The sequence below is a fragment of the Falco naumanni genome, chromosome 6 (assembly GCF_017639655.2).
Source record: "Falco naumanni isolate bFalNau1 chromosome 6, bFalNau1.pat, whole genome shotgun sequence".
Lineage (NCBI taxonomy): Eukaryota > Metazoa > Chordata > Aves > Falconiformes > Falconidae > Falco > Falco naumanni.
This window is the reverse complement of record NC_054059.1, coordinates 22,262,673-22,277,194: the sequence shown is the minus strand read 5'-3', so window position 1 is coordinate 22,277,194 and position 14,522 is coordinate 22,262,673. Positions and strand designations below refer to the sequence as shown.

At 39.7% G+C, this 14,522-nt stretch overlaps 1 protein-coding gene across 4 annotated transcripts in view; it reads left to right on the top strand.

The window, feature by feature from the left end:
* ARHGEF10 (Rho guanine nucleotide exchange factor 10) overlaps positions 1 to 14,522 on the top strand; it is a 116,198-nt gene that overhangs the window by 44,681 nt on the left and 56,995 nt on the right. For all 4 annotated transcript variants that reach the window (XM_040598489.1, XM_040598490.1, XM_040598492.1 and 1 more), the window contains 7 exons: positions 2,700 to 2,777; positions 3,022 to 3,201; positions 4,813 to 4,929; positions 6,990 to 7,082; positions 8,507 to 8,677; positions 10,454 to 10,599; positions 13,593 to 13,768. In XM_040598489.1, coding sequence (XP_040454423.1) covers positions 2,700 to 2,777; positions 3,022 to 3,201; positions 4,813 to 4,929; positions 6,990 to 7,082; positions 8,507 to 8,677; positions 10,454 to 10,599; positions 13,593 to 13,768 — 961 coding nt within the window. The remainder of the gene's footprint in view (positions 1 to 2,699; positions 2,778 to 3,021; positions 3,202 to 4,812; positions 4,930 to 6,989; positions 7,083 to 8,506; positions 8,678 to 10,453; positions 10,600 to 13,592; positions 13,769 to 14,522) is intronic.

Below are 14,522 nucleotides of genomic sequence, written 5' to 3'. Positions count from 1 at the left end.
TCTGTGTTTTCTTTCTTTCCAAATAGGAGTTTGAGAGTTTCACTGGGGTTTTTTGGGCAGCAAAAGGAAGGCTGTGAAAACATATGGGTCTGCTGCTTGATGGGGCAGGGACCTAGTGACAAAGGGCACTGAAAAGACTGAGGTATTCAGTGCCACCTTTGCTTCAGCTTTTACTGGTGAGGTTTGTCCTCAGGCCTCTGAAGCCCCTGAGCCTAGAGGCAGGTCCTGCTGGAGTGAAGCATTACCTAACAGTTAAGGGGTACTGAGGCCAGTTGGACATATAGGTATCCCTGGGACCAGATGGGATGGATTTAAGGGTGCTGAGTGTAAGGCCTTTTTGTGTTGTTAAAGATCACAGTGATCAGAAGACTGGAAAAAAGTAAATGTCATACTGTCACCCGCAAGAAGGAGGATCCAGGCTGGCCTCATCTTGGTCCCTGCAAAGGTGATGGAGCAAATGCTCCTGGGAGCTATTTCTGGGTTTAAGACTGGAGTGTGATTGGCAACAGTCAGCAATAGATTGACTGGTGTCCTTTTGTGCCTGACCAGCTTGAGTCCCTTTGAGACGACTGGTTTGTGGACAGAGGAGAACTGAGGATGTCAGTTACCATTACTTTAGCCAGGCTTTCAGCAGCCTCCCAAAGTACCCTTGTAGCCATATAGGTGAGATATAATTTGTATGGGTGGACTAGAAGTGGGTAGAAAACAGGCGAGGGCACCGTGCTCAGAAGGTGGTAGTCCATGGTGCAAAGTCCAGCAGGTGGCTCACGTTAGTGGCTTCCCTCAGGAGAGGATACAAGGCCCATGGTGTTTAATGCCTTTACTAACAATCTGGATACCAGCTGTGATACCAAATTGGAGGGGTGCAGCAGGCCACGTGTGGGAGGACGGGGCTGCTTGGTCAGCGTGGCTTTGGTGGGGTGAGGTTGACGGAAAATCTTGAATATCTCAACCGAGTCCTGGCTCTGGGATGGAGTAACCCTGTGCCACGGCACAGACTGGGGGCCAGCAGCCTGCACAGCAGCCTTGGGCATCCCAGCTGGGGGGGTGAGGGCCAGAGGGCCCTTGGAAGCCGGGCTGCTGTACCATCAAGCTGACTTCATGACTGTGCTTGGTTTAGACAGCAGGTGGCACGGTAGCTTGTGTTTAAAAGCTGGTGCCTGGTAAACGCGATGTCCCGGGTTGGGTCTCAGTCAGGATAGCTTTTGCTGCTGAATTCTTAACGAAATCGTTGTATGCTACTGTTACTAGCGAAAACCAATATGAATGTAAGACTTGCACGAGAGCCTCTTGTAAGTTGTGCGTAGCTATTGTAATAACCTGTAGGCACTATTAAGTATATATTTGTGTATTCTAGAGCCCGAACAAAACATTTTCTGCAGACATTTATTCTTTTCAGAAGAATGAACTGTGACTAAAAGTAGAGTTAATGTCCTTTACATCAGAGCAGCTGACATATTGTACCAAATAAGACACTGCTAAATCCACTCTAAACACAAATTAGACACAACTAATTCTACCATGTATATCCTTAAGCAAGGCCTCAGATAATTTTGAAGTCTTCCTTTGAAATTCCAGTACTTGAAAGAAAATCCTCAGATAACCTGCACCTAATTTAATAATGCAAAATACAAGTGTGGAGAGTTAAAGACAGCCGTGGCAGAGGAGGCAGGAGGCTCTAGGGATCAGGAGCAGAGAGAAGCAAGTCTGAAAAGTGAGTTTCATGGTCATTTAGAATAGCTTAAAATAGCAAAAGAAGCAGTTTTGCCTTCCCAAGTAGCTGTGGCAAGTGGTTTGATCCTGCCCTTATGCTATCATCTCCCTCACAGTCACACTTTTGAAAGCCCTGGGATAAGATGGATTAGGAAATGGATTTGGATGAAAACAAATCCTTAAAACCAGCAAAACATCTAATCAATAACAGTAAGAAGTTCAAATCTTAAACCAGACAGATTCCTCAGTCCTTTCTCTCATGTCACCTACACATGCACACAAAGTACATTTCAGCTGAATTACAGAAGCAAGAGGTGGAGAAGGAGGTGTGATAAATAACCTGAAGTTCGTAAACACGAAAATACGGTAGCATTTCCTGAAGCTCTTACAACTCTCTCAATAGGTCTAAATATAGATGAGGTGGGGTTTTCACTTAGGCATGGTAAGGCTCAAAAAAGAATGTTGACTTAGTTAGGTACTTTCTTAGTGGTACAGTTTATGGCCTTACCCTAAAAAGGCAATTAAAGTTTTCTTGTTTGTCCTTCAGGTTGCTCTGAATAAATTTATAAAATATATTAAAATATAGAAAATGAATCTTGAAAGCTGATTTTGAAAACTGGTTACCTGATTTGTTGCAGTAATTCACCAAACTAGCCAACATCTTTTTATACCTATTATTATTCATATTAATGCCTAAATATATACATCTAAAATGAAAAGGTTAGTTTCAAAAGTAAAGCTTGGAAATGCAAGTCAGCAGTGATTATTGTTACAGCTACATTAACTGTTGTGATCTTTAAAACATGAAAAGTAATAGTAAATTACTTTTGAAAAGGTATGGTATTATTTTATTGCAGTTCCAACATTGAAATTGCTTTGTGTTTCTTGTGTTTTATTAACATGAGAATTTTATCATCAGCATTCCCAGCTATGATGAACGTGTTAACCTGATTAGAGCTTTAGACAAAACTTTGTTTCTTCAACAGGTTGTGAGAAGGTATATTTTGGGCTCTGTAGTTGACAGTGAGAAGAATTATGTGGATGCTCTCAAAAGAATCCTGGAGGTACCCTAATATCTTTTGTATTTTGTTATTTTGAAATTTGAAAAATAATCGAATTTTTAAAGAATCTGTAGTATGACTGACATAGATTTTGCTACAGAAGCTACATTTCTGCTTCATGTCAAATGTTTAGAGATTTTGTGTGTATATATTGTTACATACATTGTTCTTTTTCTGTTTGTAGAAGATGCTTTTTTGTTTGTTTGTTTAAATCTATTTATGCTTTTTTTTTTTTTTCCCCCCACAGCAATATGAGAAGCCCCTTTCAGATATGGAGCCAAAATTACTGAGCGAAAGAAAACTTAAAATGGTCTTTTATCGTATTAAGGAAATTCTTCAATGCCATTCAATGTTTCAGATTGCGCTGGCGAGCCGTGTATCTGAGTGGGACTCTGTTGAAATGATTGGTGATGTCTTTGTTGCTTCAGTAAGCAAATGCATCTAAACAGATAATCTGTTTCCATTTTAGGCTTGTTATTCCATCTCCATATCTTTCTGTCTAACTTGGCCGCTTTATTCCCATATTCTCCAATGCCCGTGGCAACTGTCAGAGTGCATATGTACCATCTTGGTAAGGAAACTGACACCAACACATCTTTGGACTGGTTGGCAGATATGAAAGGATTGTGGGCAAAATTTTCAGGCTTTGATCAAGCTTTCAGACATCTAAATAAACAGTTCCTTTTTCTGAGAAGATAGAAATTCACAAACCCACCAAAATTAAGGAGAGACTGAGGCTCAGTGTCTCTCAAAAGGCAGGTAGTCGTTATGTCTGCTGAGAGTAGAAGAAAACACAGTAGGTGATGTCCTGAATTCCTGGGTTTTAACTGAGCCTAGTGCACAGGCAGAGAGTATTTGTAAAACACTATACCACCCTTAGTGGAATTCACCCAGCAAAGGACTGAACTAGCCACTGCTTTAAATTGGAGAAAACAAGAAGTGACCTTGGTTGATAGAAAGGCATAGTTCCCACCACAAATGTGTGGATGGAAAAGGCTGCCTACCTGCTGGTTTTAGTGCTTTTTTCTGTTGCCACCCAGCTGCTAGAAATTACCACCTTTTCAGGCCTGCTGTAAGAGCGCTGGGACCTGTGTCTCTGAGTACTTTGACCCCATTTCAGTCAAAATGGAACGGTTACTAAAGATTTGCTGTTTAAAGCAAACCTGTCTTGTTTTGATTGAAGTTAGTTATGTAGTGTTAATGAGACCAGCTCTGCAGAAGAGAGGGATAAAATTACTAAGAGGGCAACTATCTTACCCTTCACATAGCTGTTTGCAGACCACACAATCTGTGTTCTTGGTAAACCCCTACCAGCTGAAGATGGGGCATGAATGCCCTTGGACTTTGCTGGTTCACCAAATCTGGAAGATAGGCAGCAATGAGGTGAAAGAAGGTTCTAGTGAGGTGGGTGTCAGCCTCTTTTCCGAAGTAACAAGCAATAGAGTGAAAGAAATGGCCTCAAGTTGTACCAGGGGAGGTTTAGATTTGATATTTGGGAATAATTTTTTCACTTAAAAGGGGGTCAAGCATTGGAACAGGCTGCACAGGGAAGCGGTGGAGTCACCATCCTGGAAGTATTTAAAAAAAATATAGATGTGGCACTTAGGGACATGGTTTAGTGGTGGGCTTGATGGTGTTGGGTTAATAGCTGGACTCTGTGATCTTAAAGATCTGTTCCAGCCTAAATGATTCTATGATCCTATGGTGAGGGGATCCCAGTACCTGCTTTGAATCTCAGTGGATGCCCTTTGATTGCCCATAGTCGTCAGGGCTTTACCCCAGTGTTGTGGGCAAGATAAATCTATTTCTCTAAATTTACATTTTGTAATTCACAGCCGTTACATCTTTAGGTTTCCAACCTGTCTTTTACAGAAAGATTATTTTGGACATCACCAGTATTTCTGTAGATTCAGCACTAGGCCAAGCCAAAGCCCTTGGCTCCGAGCAAGGAGAGTCCTCAACAGTCAGAGGTCTAGATAGTTATGCTTTCAGATATCTTTTCTATTTATAGTTAAGGTTTACCCTTTCATCTTTACAGTTTTCTAAATCGATGGTATTGGATGCGTACAGCGAATATGTAAACAACTTCAGTACAGCAGTAGGGATTCTCAAGAAAACATGTGCCACCAAACCTGCCTTTTTAGACTTCTTAAAGGTGAGTTTGTTCAATCCTCGAACAGCTGGGCATATGACATAAATAAGTTAGTATAAATTGTAAGTTAGGAGTAAATTTGACTGCTGTATATTGTGTGACTTTTTATGGACTTTGGTTTTACGTTTTATGGGTTTGGCACAAAGAATCCCCAGCGAATTCATCTTCCACTACTCTATTTTCAAAATAGTAACACAATGTTAGATCTAGGATTTATTTTGAAGTACAGAGTAGTTTTGTTGCTGTTCAGATCAGATTATTGGTGTTTGCATGACTGTACCTGGCAAAACATTGAGATTCTTTCATATCAGATGAGCTTCAAATAATCATTCACCATGTGAGGCTTTGTCTTATTTGGGATTTATTTTACTTTTGACTTCTTTATTGTGCAAAGTAGTGTAACTAGACTTCCATTCCACAACAATTTCCTAGTATTTTGAAAATCGTGTTTCTAATTTGGGGTTGAAATTGAAAATTTTTGTGCAGAATGCATACTACCCTGATGAATATGATGCTTCTGATGATGTGCATGGAGAGCTTGGTACATGCAGTAGAAGTGCTGTGAATCCCTAGGGGATGATACCTCACAGAGGGTACACAAAATTCGTTGCAATGCTTTTAAGCAGTCTGTGACACTGCTGAAGAGCCTGGAAGCTCTACTTGTCCCATTTCCCAAGAGTCCTGGATCGAGTTGTGCCTCTCGGAGCTGTCGCCCTGTCAGGCCTGTTGCAATGGTCCACCAGACACTGAAATTGGATGCCCTAGGGAAACTGAACAGCGAGGCTCTTAGGTTGCCTAGAGGGGGTTGGTGGGGGGTGGCGTGATTTGTAATTTGCCTTTAGCTCTTAACATTAACTACCAATTTTTTGGAGTGTGGCCAGCACTGCACAGGATTATATTCTGGAAGCTTTAGGCACCGTGAAGATCAGACTCTAGTGAGTCTGCTTCATTCCACAGAAACATTCCATACCAGTGGAAACATCCATACCTCTCACATTGTTAAAACCTTGTTGTTCCAACAGAGGTGTAATGTACAGCTCTCATCACTGTTGGTCGGTGCTGGCACTGGTGATGCTCAGAGCTGCGGACTCACAGCCGAACTCTGAAAACATTTCTGTACTTTCCTTTTTTTCGTTTGCCCACCAGCAATGAAGACTGAATCTTTACTACTGCTGTTTGGGCATAAAAAGTTAGTGGAGATAAATAATGAAACAAATTGTTATGAAGCTGATAGTTGTAGCAGTAAATATCAACTTAAGCACAGCACCAGTTTAGTATTGTTTGGGTTTGCTTTGTTTTTAGTATTGAGTATTTCCTTTACTCTCCTTATTTTGGGGCAGCTGTGAATCTGGCCACACTATTTCCAAATGTTGAAATGTCTTATACAAACAGGGCTTTTCTGCACATGCAAGTGATATTTGACTGGTTTTATCTGCCAGTCCTGATAATCAAAACAACGGATTCGTATGCTTTGCTTTCCAAACATAAAGCAATGTTCTTTTCCTTAGTTTCTTTAAAAAAAAAATCTTTTTGTTTGCATAGCACTAAGATTATGATGTTTTCCTTAAATTTCCCCTTAAAAGCACATAGCTAGTTAGAGATTTATAGTCTCTTAGCCCCAAGAAACAGAGCAGTAATAGTAAATTACAGAATGTAAATCAACATATCACTTAAATTTTTCAAATTTAAGACCTTGAACAAGCACATTCCCTTTTTTGTGCTTGAAGTTAAGCAGACTTTTCAGTGCACTGCTTATGTAAAAAGAATGAATGTGCCATATCGATATACATAGAGGTGCTCCCTTGCTAGTGAGGCTTTATCCCAGCTGTGTTTGTTTAAGGAAGATTCAGTTCAGTGACATGCCATCATTGTAAAAGTGATTTTATTTAAAGATTTAATATTTTAAAGTGGAATCTTCATAGTAAATAGAATTTTTAAAGTGCCACTACTACAATTAATGTAAATTCTGTAGAAGAATTTTTAAGGAATGTTTTCTTTTTCATTCTGTTAACTGATGGAAATACGCACACAGTACTAAACAGTGTGGCTTTCTTGCTTTGTAGCAATGCCAAGAGTCAAGCCCCGATCGAATTACACTGTATGGTTTAATGATGAAACCTATCCAGCGCTTTCCACAGTTCATTCTACTATTGCAGGTAAATAACGTTTACCAAAGGGATGCTTTTGGTGTATTCTTATGTGGTTTGCTTGTGGGATCGCATGGTAGCTGTCTTCTGCTGGAGGAGCGTGCTGTAGTGGAAGTGGCTATTGGATCATGGGGAAATAAGAAGCAAAAATGTCATTGCATCATAATGTGCCGATCTTGTATTCTGATTGCGGGGCAGGCAGTAAATACACTACAGGAAAAAATGAACTAGATTTACTCTAGATTACTTGCTAGTTTAGATTTTGCTTGTAAGTAAAGCTGTAGTTCAAAAGAGCTACTTGTTCATACAGTTTGTTAGCTAACAGCACTTCAAAACACCACTAGGAACTTTGTGGCATTACTTTCCATTTAAGAAAAATACAAGAGGATGTAGTTCATGCCTTGGATAGTTCAGAATACATGTGGGATGTAGAAAAAAAAGCGTGCTCCCTCCCTGACTACTTGGCTCACAGGGCCTGCTGCAGTGTGGTGCAGCTTCCTTCTGACCTGCAGCATCTTGTTTTCCTTCCCATGGAAACAGGAGACTTGGCAGGGGGTCCTCGGGTCTCATCTCAACAGGCATTTGAGCTGCAGGAAGAGCACAGTTCCCCAGTGTAGACCTGCTCCAGACCAGCTTACGCTGTTTGTAACTCCTTCCAGACTATAGCAGGCCTGTCCCAGTAAGCGCTGTGAGCTGGCTGTGTGTGGCAGGTGCCACAGGGAAGGACAGGCTTTGGGCTGTGGGTCTGGGAATTACTGTGAGAGAAGGAGCAGAGATAGTTGGGGGGGGAGCATGTGGGTAGGAAGCCGTGGCGAAAGTTTTTGATGTAGCAGAAGACACAGAGTTTATTGCAGCAAGAAGCCATAGTGACTAATTTTTAAGTGCTGTGGAAAAGGAGAAAAAAATATAATTCAAGTTGTTCCTACTGTATTGCCTACAAAAGGGAAAGACTTTGAGAAGCTGTTGTGACCCATGAAGTAAGCAATGTCTCCTACTTCAGGGTGAGCACACTATCAGTTTTTTAGTGAGGAATAATAATGGTGATAAAGATAATACAATATTATTACAACAGTAAAAATCAGAAAAGCTTAATTTTAGATCATTGTTTATGGACACCTATGTATTCTACTGTAACGTTTTTCACATTGTGGTTAATATTAATAAATTAAACATTTATTTTCAAGTTCCTTCTCTGTACTTTCATCCTGTAAATAAGCTGTATGTGACCTCATTCAGTATCTTTTTTTAAGAACTATTAAGATATTCAGGAAAGTAAGCAATGTGCTGTCTGAGTATTCCTTAGGTGTTCATTGGTCTTATTCTTGAGTAGTACTTGGGTAAAGAATGTAATAATAACTTTACATCCTGTAATCTTTTGAACTTGACTTTGAAATGAAATCTAATGTTTGTTTTGTTTTATCATTTCCCCTCAGGATATGTTGAAGAACACCAATAAAGGACATCCTGACAGACTACCTCTACAGATGGCTCTTACAGAACTTGAAACGCTGGCAGAGAAGTTAAATGAAAGGAAAAGGGATGCAGATCAGCGCTGTGAAATAAAACAAATAGCAAAAGCAATGAATGAACGTTACCTGAACAAGGTTAGAAAAGTAGGAATGTATGATGGAAGAGTTAGTTTTTGGGCCTTGAGAAATCTCTAAAATGAACACCAAAGAGAAACCTATGTTTTTTTCTGTGCAGGTCAGCAGCATGGGGTCAATTTAGTGGTAGGTGTGAGATGTGACCTACTTCCAGGACTGAACAAGCTCTTTGGTTAAACCACTGTGTGCTGGATCAGGCAACATGTAGCAGTATTGGTGTTCTCTGGCAGTGTAGGAAATAATGCTGTGTAGTAAACTCTTGTGTATGTTTTCTGCATGGGAAAATTAAACTTTTAATTTATCCTAGAACTGAGTAATTACCTTCATCCTTATATTGCAGTGCTTCCAACTATGGAGTATTTCAAGATGTGCTATTCAATGTGTCCAACATCTTCCTTGTTTTAAGGAACATCCCAGTATATTTTATTTGTGCGTATGCATCCCAGTATATTTCATTTGGATCATACAATAGAAATGTCTTTAAAGAACTGTAGAAGACGTTCAGTAGGAAGGAAGGAACAATCTTCATTTGAGTTTGTTAGTCGCTACCTGTACTGTGGATATATGGATGCTTGTCTTGCATCATAAAACGGTTCCTCCTTTCCCATGAGATAAGGCATAAATGCTTCAGTCCTTGCTTTCGTGAAGTTACAGATGATTATACTCTGGACTCATTCTGGGATGGAGTGATGGGGACATGCTGAAGGTGCAGGGAATGGTGGGTTTTGTGATGCATAAAAGCATAGTAGTCAAACAGAACACACTGTTTTATGCTATTTATCAGAAATGGGATACTGAATTTATTGTTATACTGCAACAACATTTCCATTCTAAGTGCATTAGAAGATGGATTCAGACATTTTATTTTTCTAGTTCTCATAATCCTACTTCTTGAAGCAGCTACTAATGATCTACAAATAATTGAAGGAGTTCAAGACACAGAATGTGTTTTTTAAGAGGTGGTCCAGGTTTCCTCTTGTCAGTCCATATAAACTGTAAAATCTTGTATGTTATGCACTGAGAGGATGAATTGATGTATGTGTGGATAGTCATTCCAAATCACATAGGGCCCTGTGTGCCTTGTGGGTTAATATTTGCATATACAGTTTTGGAACAATGCCAGGCAGGGTGAAGGAGGTGGGTGGATAGGAAATGAGTAAGTTATGGACCATTCTGTTCTCTTGGTTGCTATGAAGGTGTGTTTGACCTGTGAAGGATTGGTTCATCCTTGCACGCGGTGCTGATCCTCAACCCTTGAAGGCAAATGGCAGGAGCAATTTACGTGCCATGCATCTCTTGCACTTACCGTCTTTTCCACAGCCTGTGGCAACCTGCCAGCTGCACTGCTTAGCTAGCTCTGTGAGCCCAGGTAGACAAGGCAGGCACAAGCACCCTTCCTCCTCCCTCTGTGACAGCTGGAAACAGGTGTAGCACTTAAATGGGCTGTGAAAGAAAGGATGAAGGAAGGGAACCACAGAAATTGTGGAAGCTATCATTTTTTTTTCCACTAGGGGACCTTTATCAGTGTGGAAGATTCCCAGACCAATTACATTCCATATGAAGACCAAAAACCCCTGCAGGCTGTGTTGGTGGCAGCAGAAATTAGTTTCTCTATGTGAAAAGCAAATTAGTAAAGAGGCTTAATTCACTTGGGAGATCCACCTGCTAACACTTGTACTAGGATGGCAAGTGATAACCTGTTCTATTCTGGTTTTTTGCACTGGATGTTAGATGTGCCATGTATAATATACAGTGCTTTGTTGTTCTTAAATCCAGCTGCTCAGCAGTGGTAACAGGTACCTCATACGGACTGATGATATGGTTGAGACAGTTTACAATGACAAAGGAGAAATTATCAAAACCAAAGAACGACGACTTTTCATGTTAAATGATGTGCTGATGTGTGCAACAGTAAATATTCGGTAAGAATTCATTCATATTTTTAAAATAACCATTCAAGCTTCAGCTGGAAGAAATGATACTTTCTGAAATATTTTTTTAATTGTTTTTACTATGGCTAATGATTTCTCAGATAGTCATAATAAATGGATAGCTAGCTTTGTTACAGTCCTCTATATTGCCTGCTGATGTTTGGAAGTTCTAGAGTAAGCACGTAAGTAAATTTTATCAGTTGGAGTTTACAGATAGAAATTATCTGTAGTGTCTAGTTATTGCTGTATGTTAGCATTTAGCAGAGCACAGGTATGCCAAGGTAGGATTTTTTTCTCCTTTTCCTTAAATTCATACAAATATGTAAATTGACACCATTTGCAAATTAAAAAAAAAAACAAAAACCAAACAAAGAAACAAAACACAAAGCTAATACATGTAACCAGAACAAACCTGGAAGTCACTAACAAATTTCCAGCTGGGGAAAGGTTTTTATCTCTGAGACCAAATGTTGAAGGATTAAAGCTGAGGTGCTTTGAAGAAGACATCTTTTCATAGTGCTTTCTGTAAATTATGGCTGTAATTATTACTGTTACTATATCTCTGTGTATGCCAAAGTTACACACACATTCAAATGTTGCTTGTATCATAAATTGTTTTATGTGATGGCACATTCTGACAAAGAAAACATGGAACACTAAAATCTTCCAAGAACATCTTTTCTTAAGCATAATATGAGTTGATATCTCAGTTTATTACTGAAGTATGAATGCGGTACGTATTTTTGTAATAATATGAATGCTTGGTCTCATGCTAGTGAGTGAGAAGTGCCATGTAATAACTGCACTTCAGAAAATGAACAAGCTTATGTCAACTATCCTGCTACTCTTTTCCTTTACAAATTCTTCAGTTCCTTAGTAACACCTGGATATTTTCTTATGGTTATTTGCAAGAAAATTACTTTTAACCATTCATGTTTTATCTTCTTCCATACCATCATCTTGGATTTTCTGTATTTGTCCTTGAAGTGGCAATGTGCAGTCTGTTTTCATTTTCCATGTGAAAAATTCATGATATGCCAAGTCTCTGGGTTCCTTATTAAGTCAACAGCTCCTGTTATCACAGCACTGTTGTTCTTGTGGGCATTAACTGGTTCTGAGCAACCTCCTTTGGGATGGTAATTGGGCATGCATGTGTCATGGGCATTTGCTAGCTCTGAAAAAGTTTAATTTTGGTTTTCTCTAGCAGTTAAGGTTTGCTTTCCAACCTGCTTATTTATATGATAGTGAGTTTTTAGAATAGGTGAATGCACTTTTAGTTTTATTCACTAGCAAATAAAAGGTTTGTGACTTCCTTGGGGTGTTTGAATGCCCTTGGGGTGTTTGGATGCCTGTGGGTCCACCTGCAACCTGTATGTGTGGATTTAGGATTCCTCCATGATTTAATGGACTGCTCTTAGAAATTTTTTTTTATTTTTTTTTTTTTTACTGCAGAAGAAACTACCTGTGTCATGCGAAACATAGTTAGAGCCTGAAGGAAATAATCTGCCAGAGTTCACACATGATACCTGTATCCATTCCAGAAGTTTTTGTGCAAAATAAGCATCTGCTATAGAATGTACCACTTGCCTGTTTGGCTTATGCAGGATAACCTTTATTTCTCTTTGGTTTAGCTATATGAAGTTAGGCATCTTACCTAAGCTAGGCTTCTGTTATAGCAGGGGTTTTCACAGTGCGTGCCTGCAGATTTACCCTGGAAATGTAGACTTTTTCAGAAGTTTTACACGTACATGTAGCTAAGTATGTGTCAGCACACTTAACCACCTTTTGTCCAACATTTACAGAAACAGTCAGATGTCCCAGGAGCCTGGGGACCATTTGTTCCAGAACCATTTTCTATAGCTGGCAAAAGACATGCGTTTCTACAGAGTACATGCCCCTAAGAAGGTCCTTCTTGACACGTAGTCTAGATAACCAGCTTGAACCGGAGACCTAACTTTTAAGTAGCAGTAGTTGAAGGGGGTGGATGCTATCCCTAATGAGTGCTGTGTCCTGCCCAGTCTTGTTTTCTTTCTTCTGAACTAGATCAAGAGTTTATAAATATTTACTTAAGCTGTGGCACTTGTGGTTTTTGTTCATACTTGCCTCTTCACTGAAACAAAAGTATGACTGTGTTGGGAACAGTAGCTGACTAGCTAAACATCAGCATTTAGGTACTGTTCTCAATAACTGCATTTTGCTGATTTCTCCCAAGCATTTAACTTTGTTATTTCAGTCGTGCTTTCTGTGAAGTAAACCTTTTTTGTCCACTTTAACATCTCTTTTGTCCTTAACGATAAATGTTTGTTATATGTGCTTAATTGTGAATAAGGGAATGAAAGAAACAAAGGAAAATGAGTATTAATGCCATTGCTATTCCAAGTGAGCTTCCTCAGTGTGCTCTTTCCTCTGATATGCCTCTTGTGATACACGCTTGCTTCAGCAGTAGCTCACTTGAGATTAAGCTCAGAAGCCACAGCAGTTGCTAAGGTCTGCTGTAAAGAATATCCTGTGCTGTGGGGCTCAGCAGAAATGTTAGCTTGTCAGCCCTTGCGCGGATACATTGCCCTCGCTGCTGCTGGTAGTCATTCAGAGGTCCCATCATCCATACTTCTTTCAACATAGTAGTTACAACTTTTGAGCACTGTTTCAAAAGGATTAGGAAAATATGGAGCCAAAGTGTCATCCTAAGCGCTTGTGTATCAAAATGCAGGTTGATCTTATAAGATGGTCATTTATGTTTTGTTATAGAAATGTAGGGACTGTTGTGCTGGCGGTCCTACGCTGTTTGTAAATGAGATTATCCGCACCTGCATAGCTGCTCTTTGCACTCCAGAAGAGATCAGTCACAGTCAGCCTGATGCATGTATTTGTTTTAAGTTGTGCATGGTTTTCAGACAGATAAACAGCAAATTTTAGAAGCTAAAATAATAAATGGGACTTGAAACATGGTTGTTTGTCAAAGCAATAATTTGTGCATCTTCCAGCTCTTCCTATGAAAGCAGTGGCGCTGTGACAACTGGCCAGAGGTATTTACTGAAGTGGAGCGTACCGCTGGGACAAGTGGAAGTCATAGAGTATGGCAGCAGTGAGGGCCAAGGAGAGAACTGCAGGTTTCCACCCCAGCACTCTGCTGAAAATGTCATCATTAACTCTAAGCCAAGTAAGTGACGGGAGTTATTGACTTGTACAGGGTTTTTTGGTTGGTTGTTTTGTTTTTTTTTCCCCGTTAAAATCCATATTTGAATTTCAATGTGCTACTGAAAACAAAGGAAAGAATTCTGTGAATGAAGACTTCTGTAACATGGACAGTAATACAACCTCTTTCCTTGGAAGCAGAGAATCTGTAAAGTGATAGCCAGTCTCCTGCCTTGCAACATGAGTTATTTGTACTTGTCCGAGTTCAGTGTTCTATACAGGAATGCAAAAAGTGTTTTAAAGTATGAATGTGTGTGGGCATTCATATATATATGAATTCATATATATATTCATACAATACAACCTGTAAAAAGGTTGTTTTGGTGTGGTGTGCCAGCTGTCCCGTTGTAGCTGGTCATGCATATGTTCTTTATCCCATAATTAAGGAAGTTTCTCTCAAAAAAAATGACCAGCTACCCTGTTGCTGTGGAATAGTCTCAACACAAGTGGTTTTACTGCAGGGTAGAAGTTACTTCTTGCAAGCCCATAGTACCCCACCTGTCAAACGCAGTAATAAGTGCTTCAGAAAAAAAGTCAATTTTAATTTTAATGAGCATTTTTGAAACAATATGCCAATAGGTAATTTAATCCTAGCCTCTCTCCAAACTCAACCTCAAGCTCTGAAGTTTGCAAGTTCCTTCTGTGCCTGTTAATCCCTCCTACAAGCCTGCTAACTACCCTCAAGAGATGTATGAATTCCAAGAGTTGACTTGATAGCT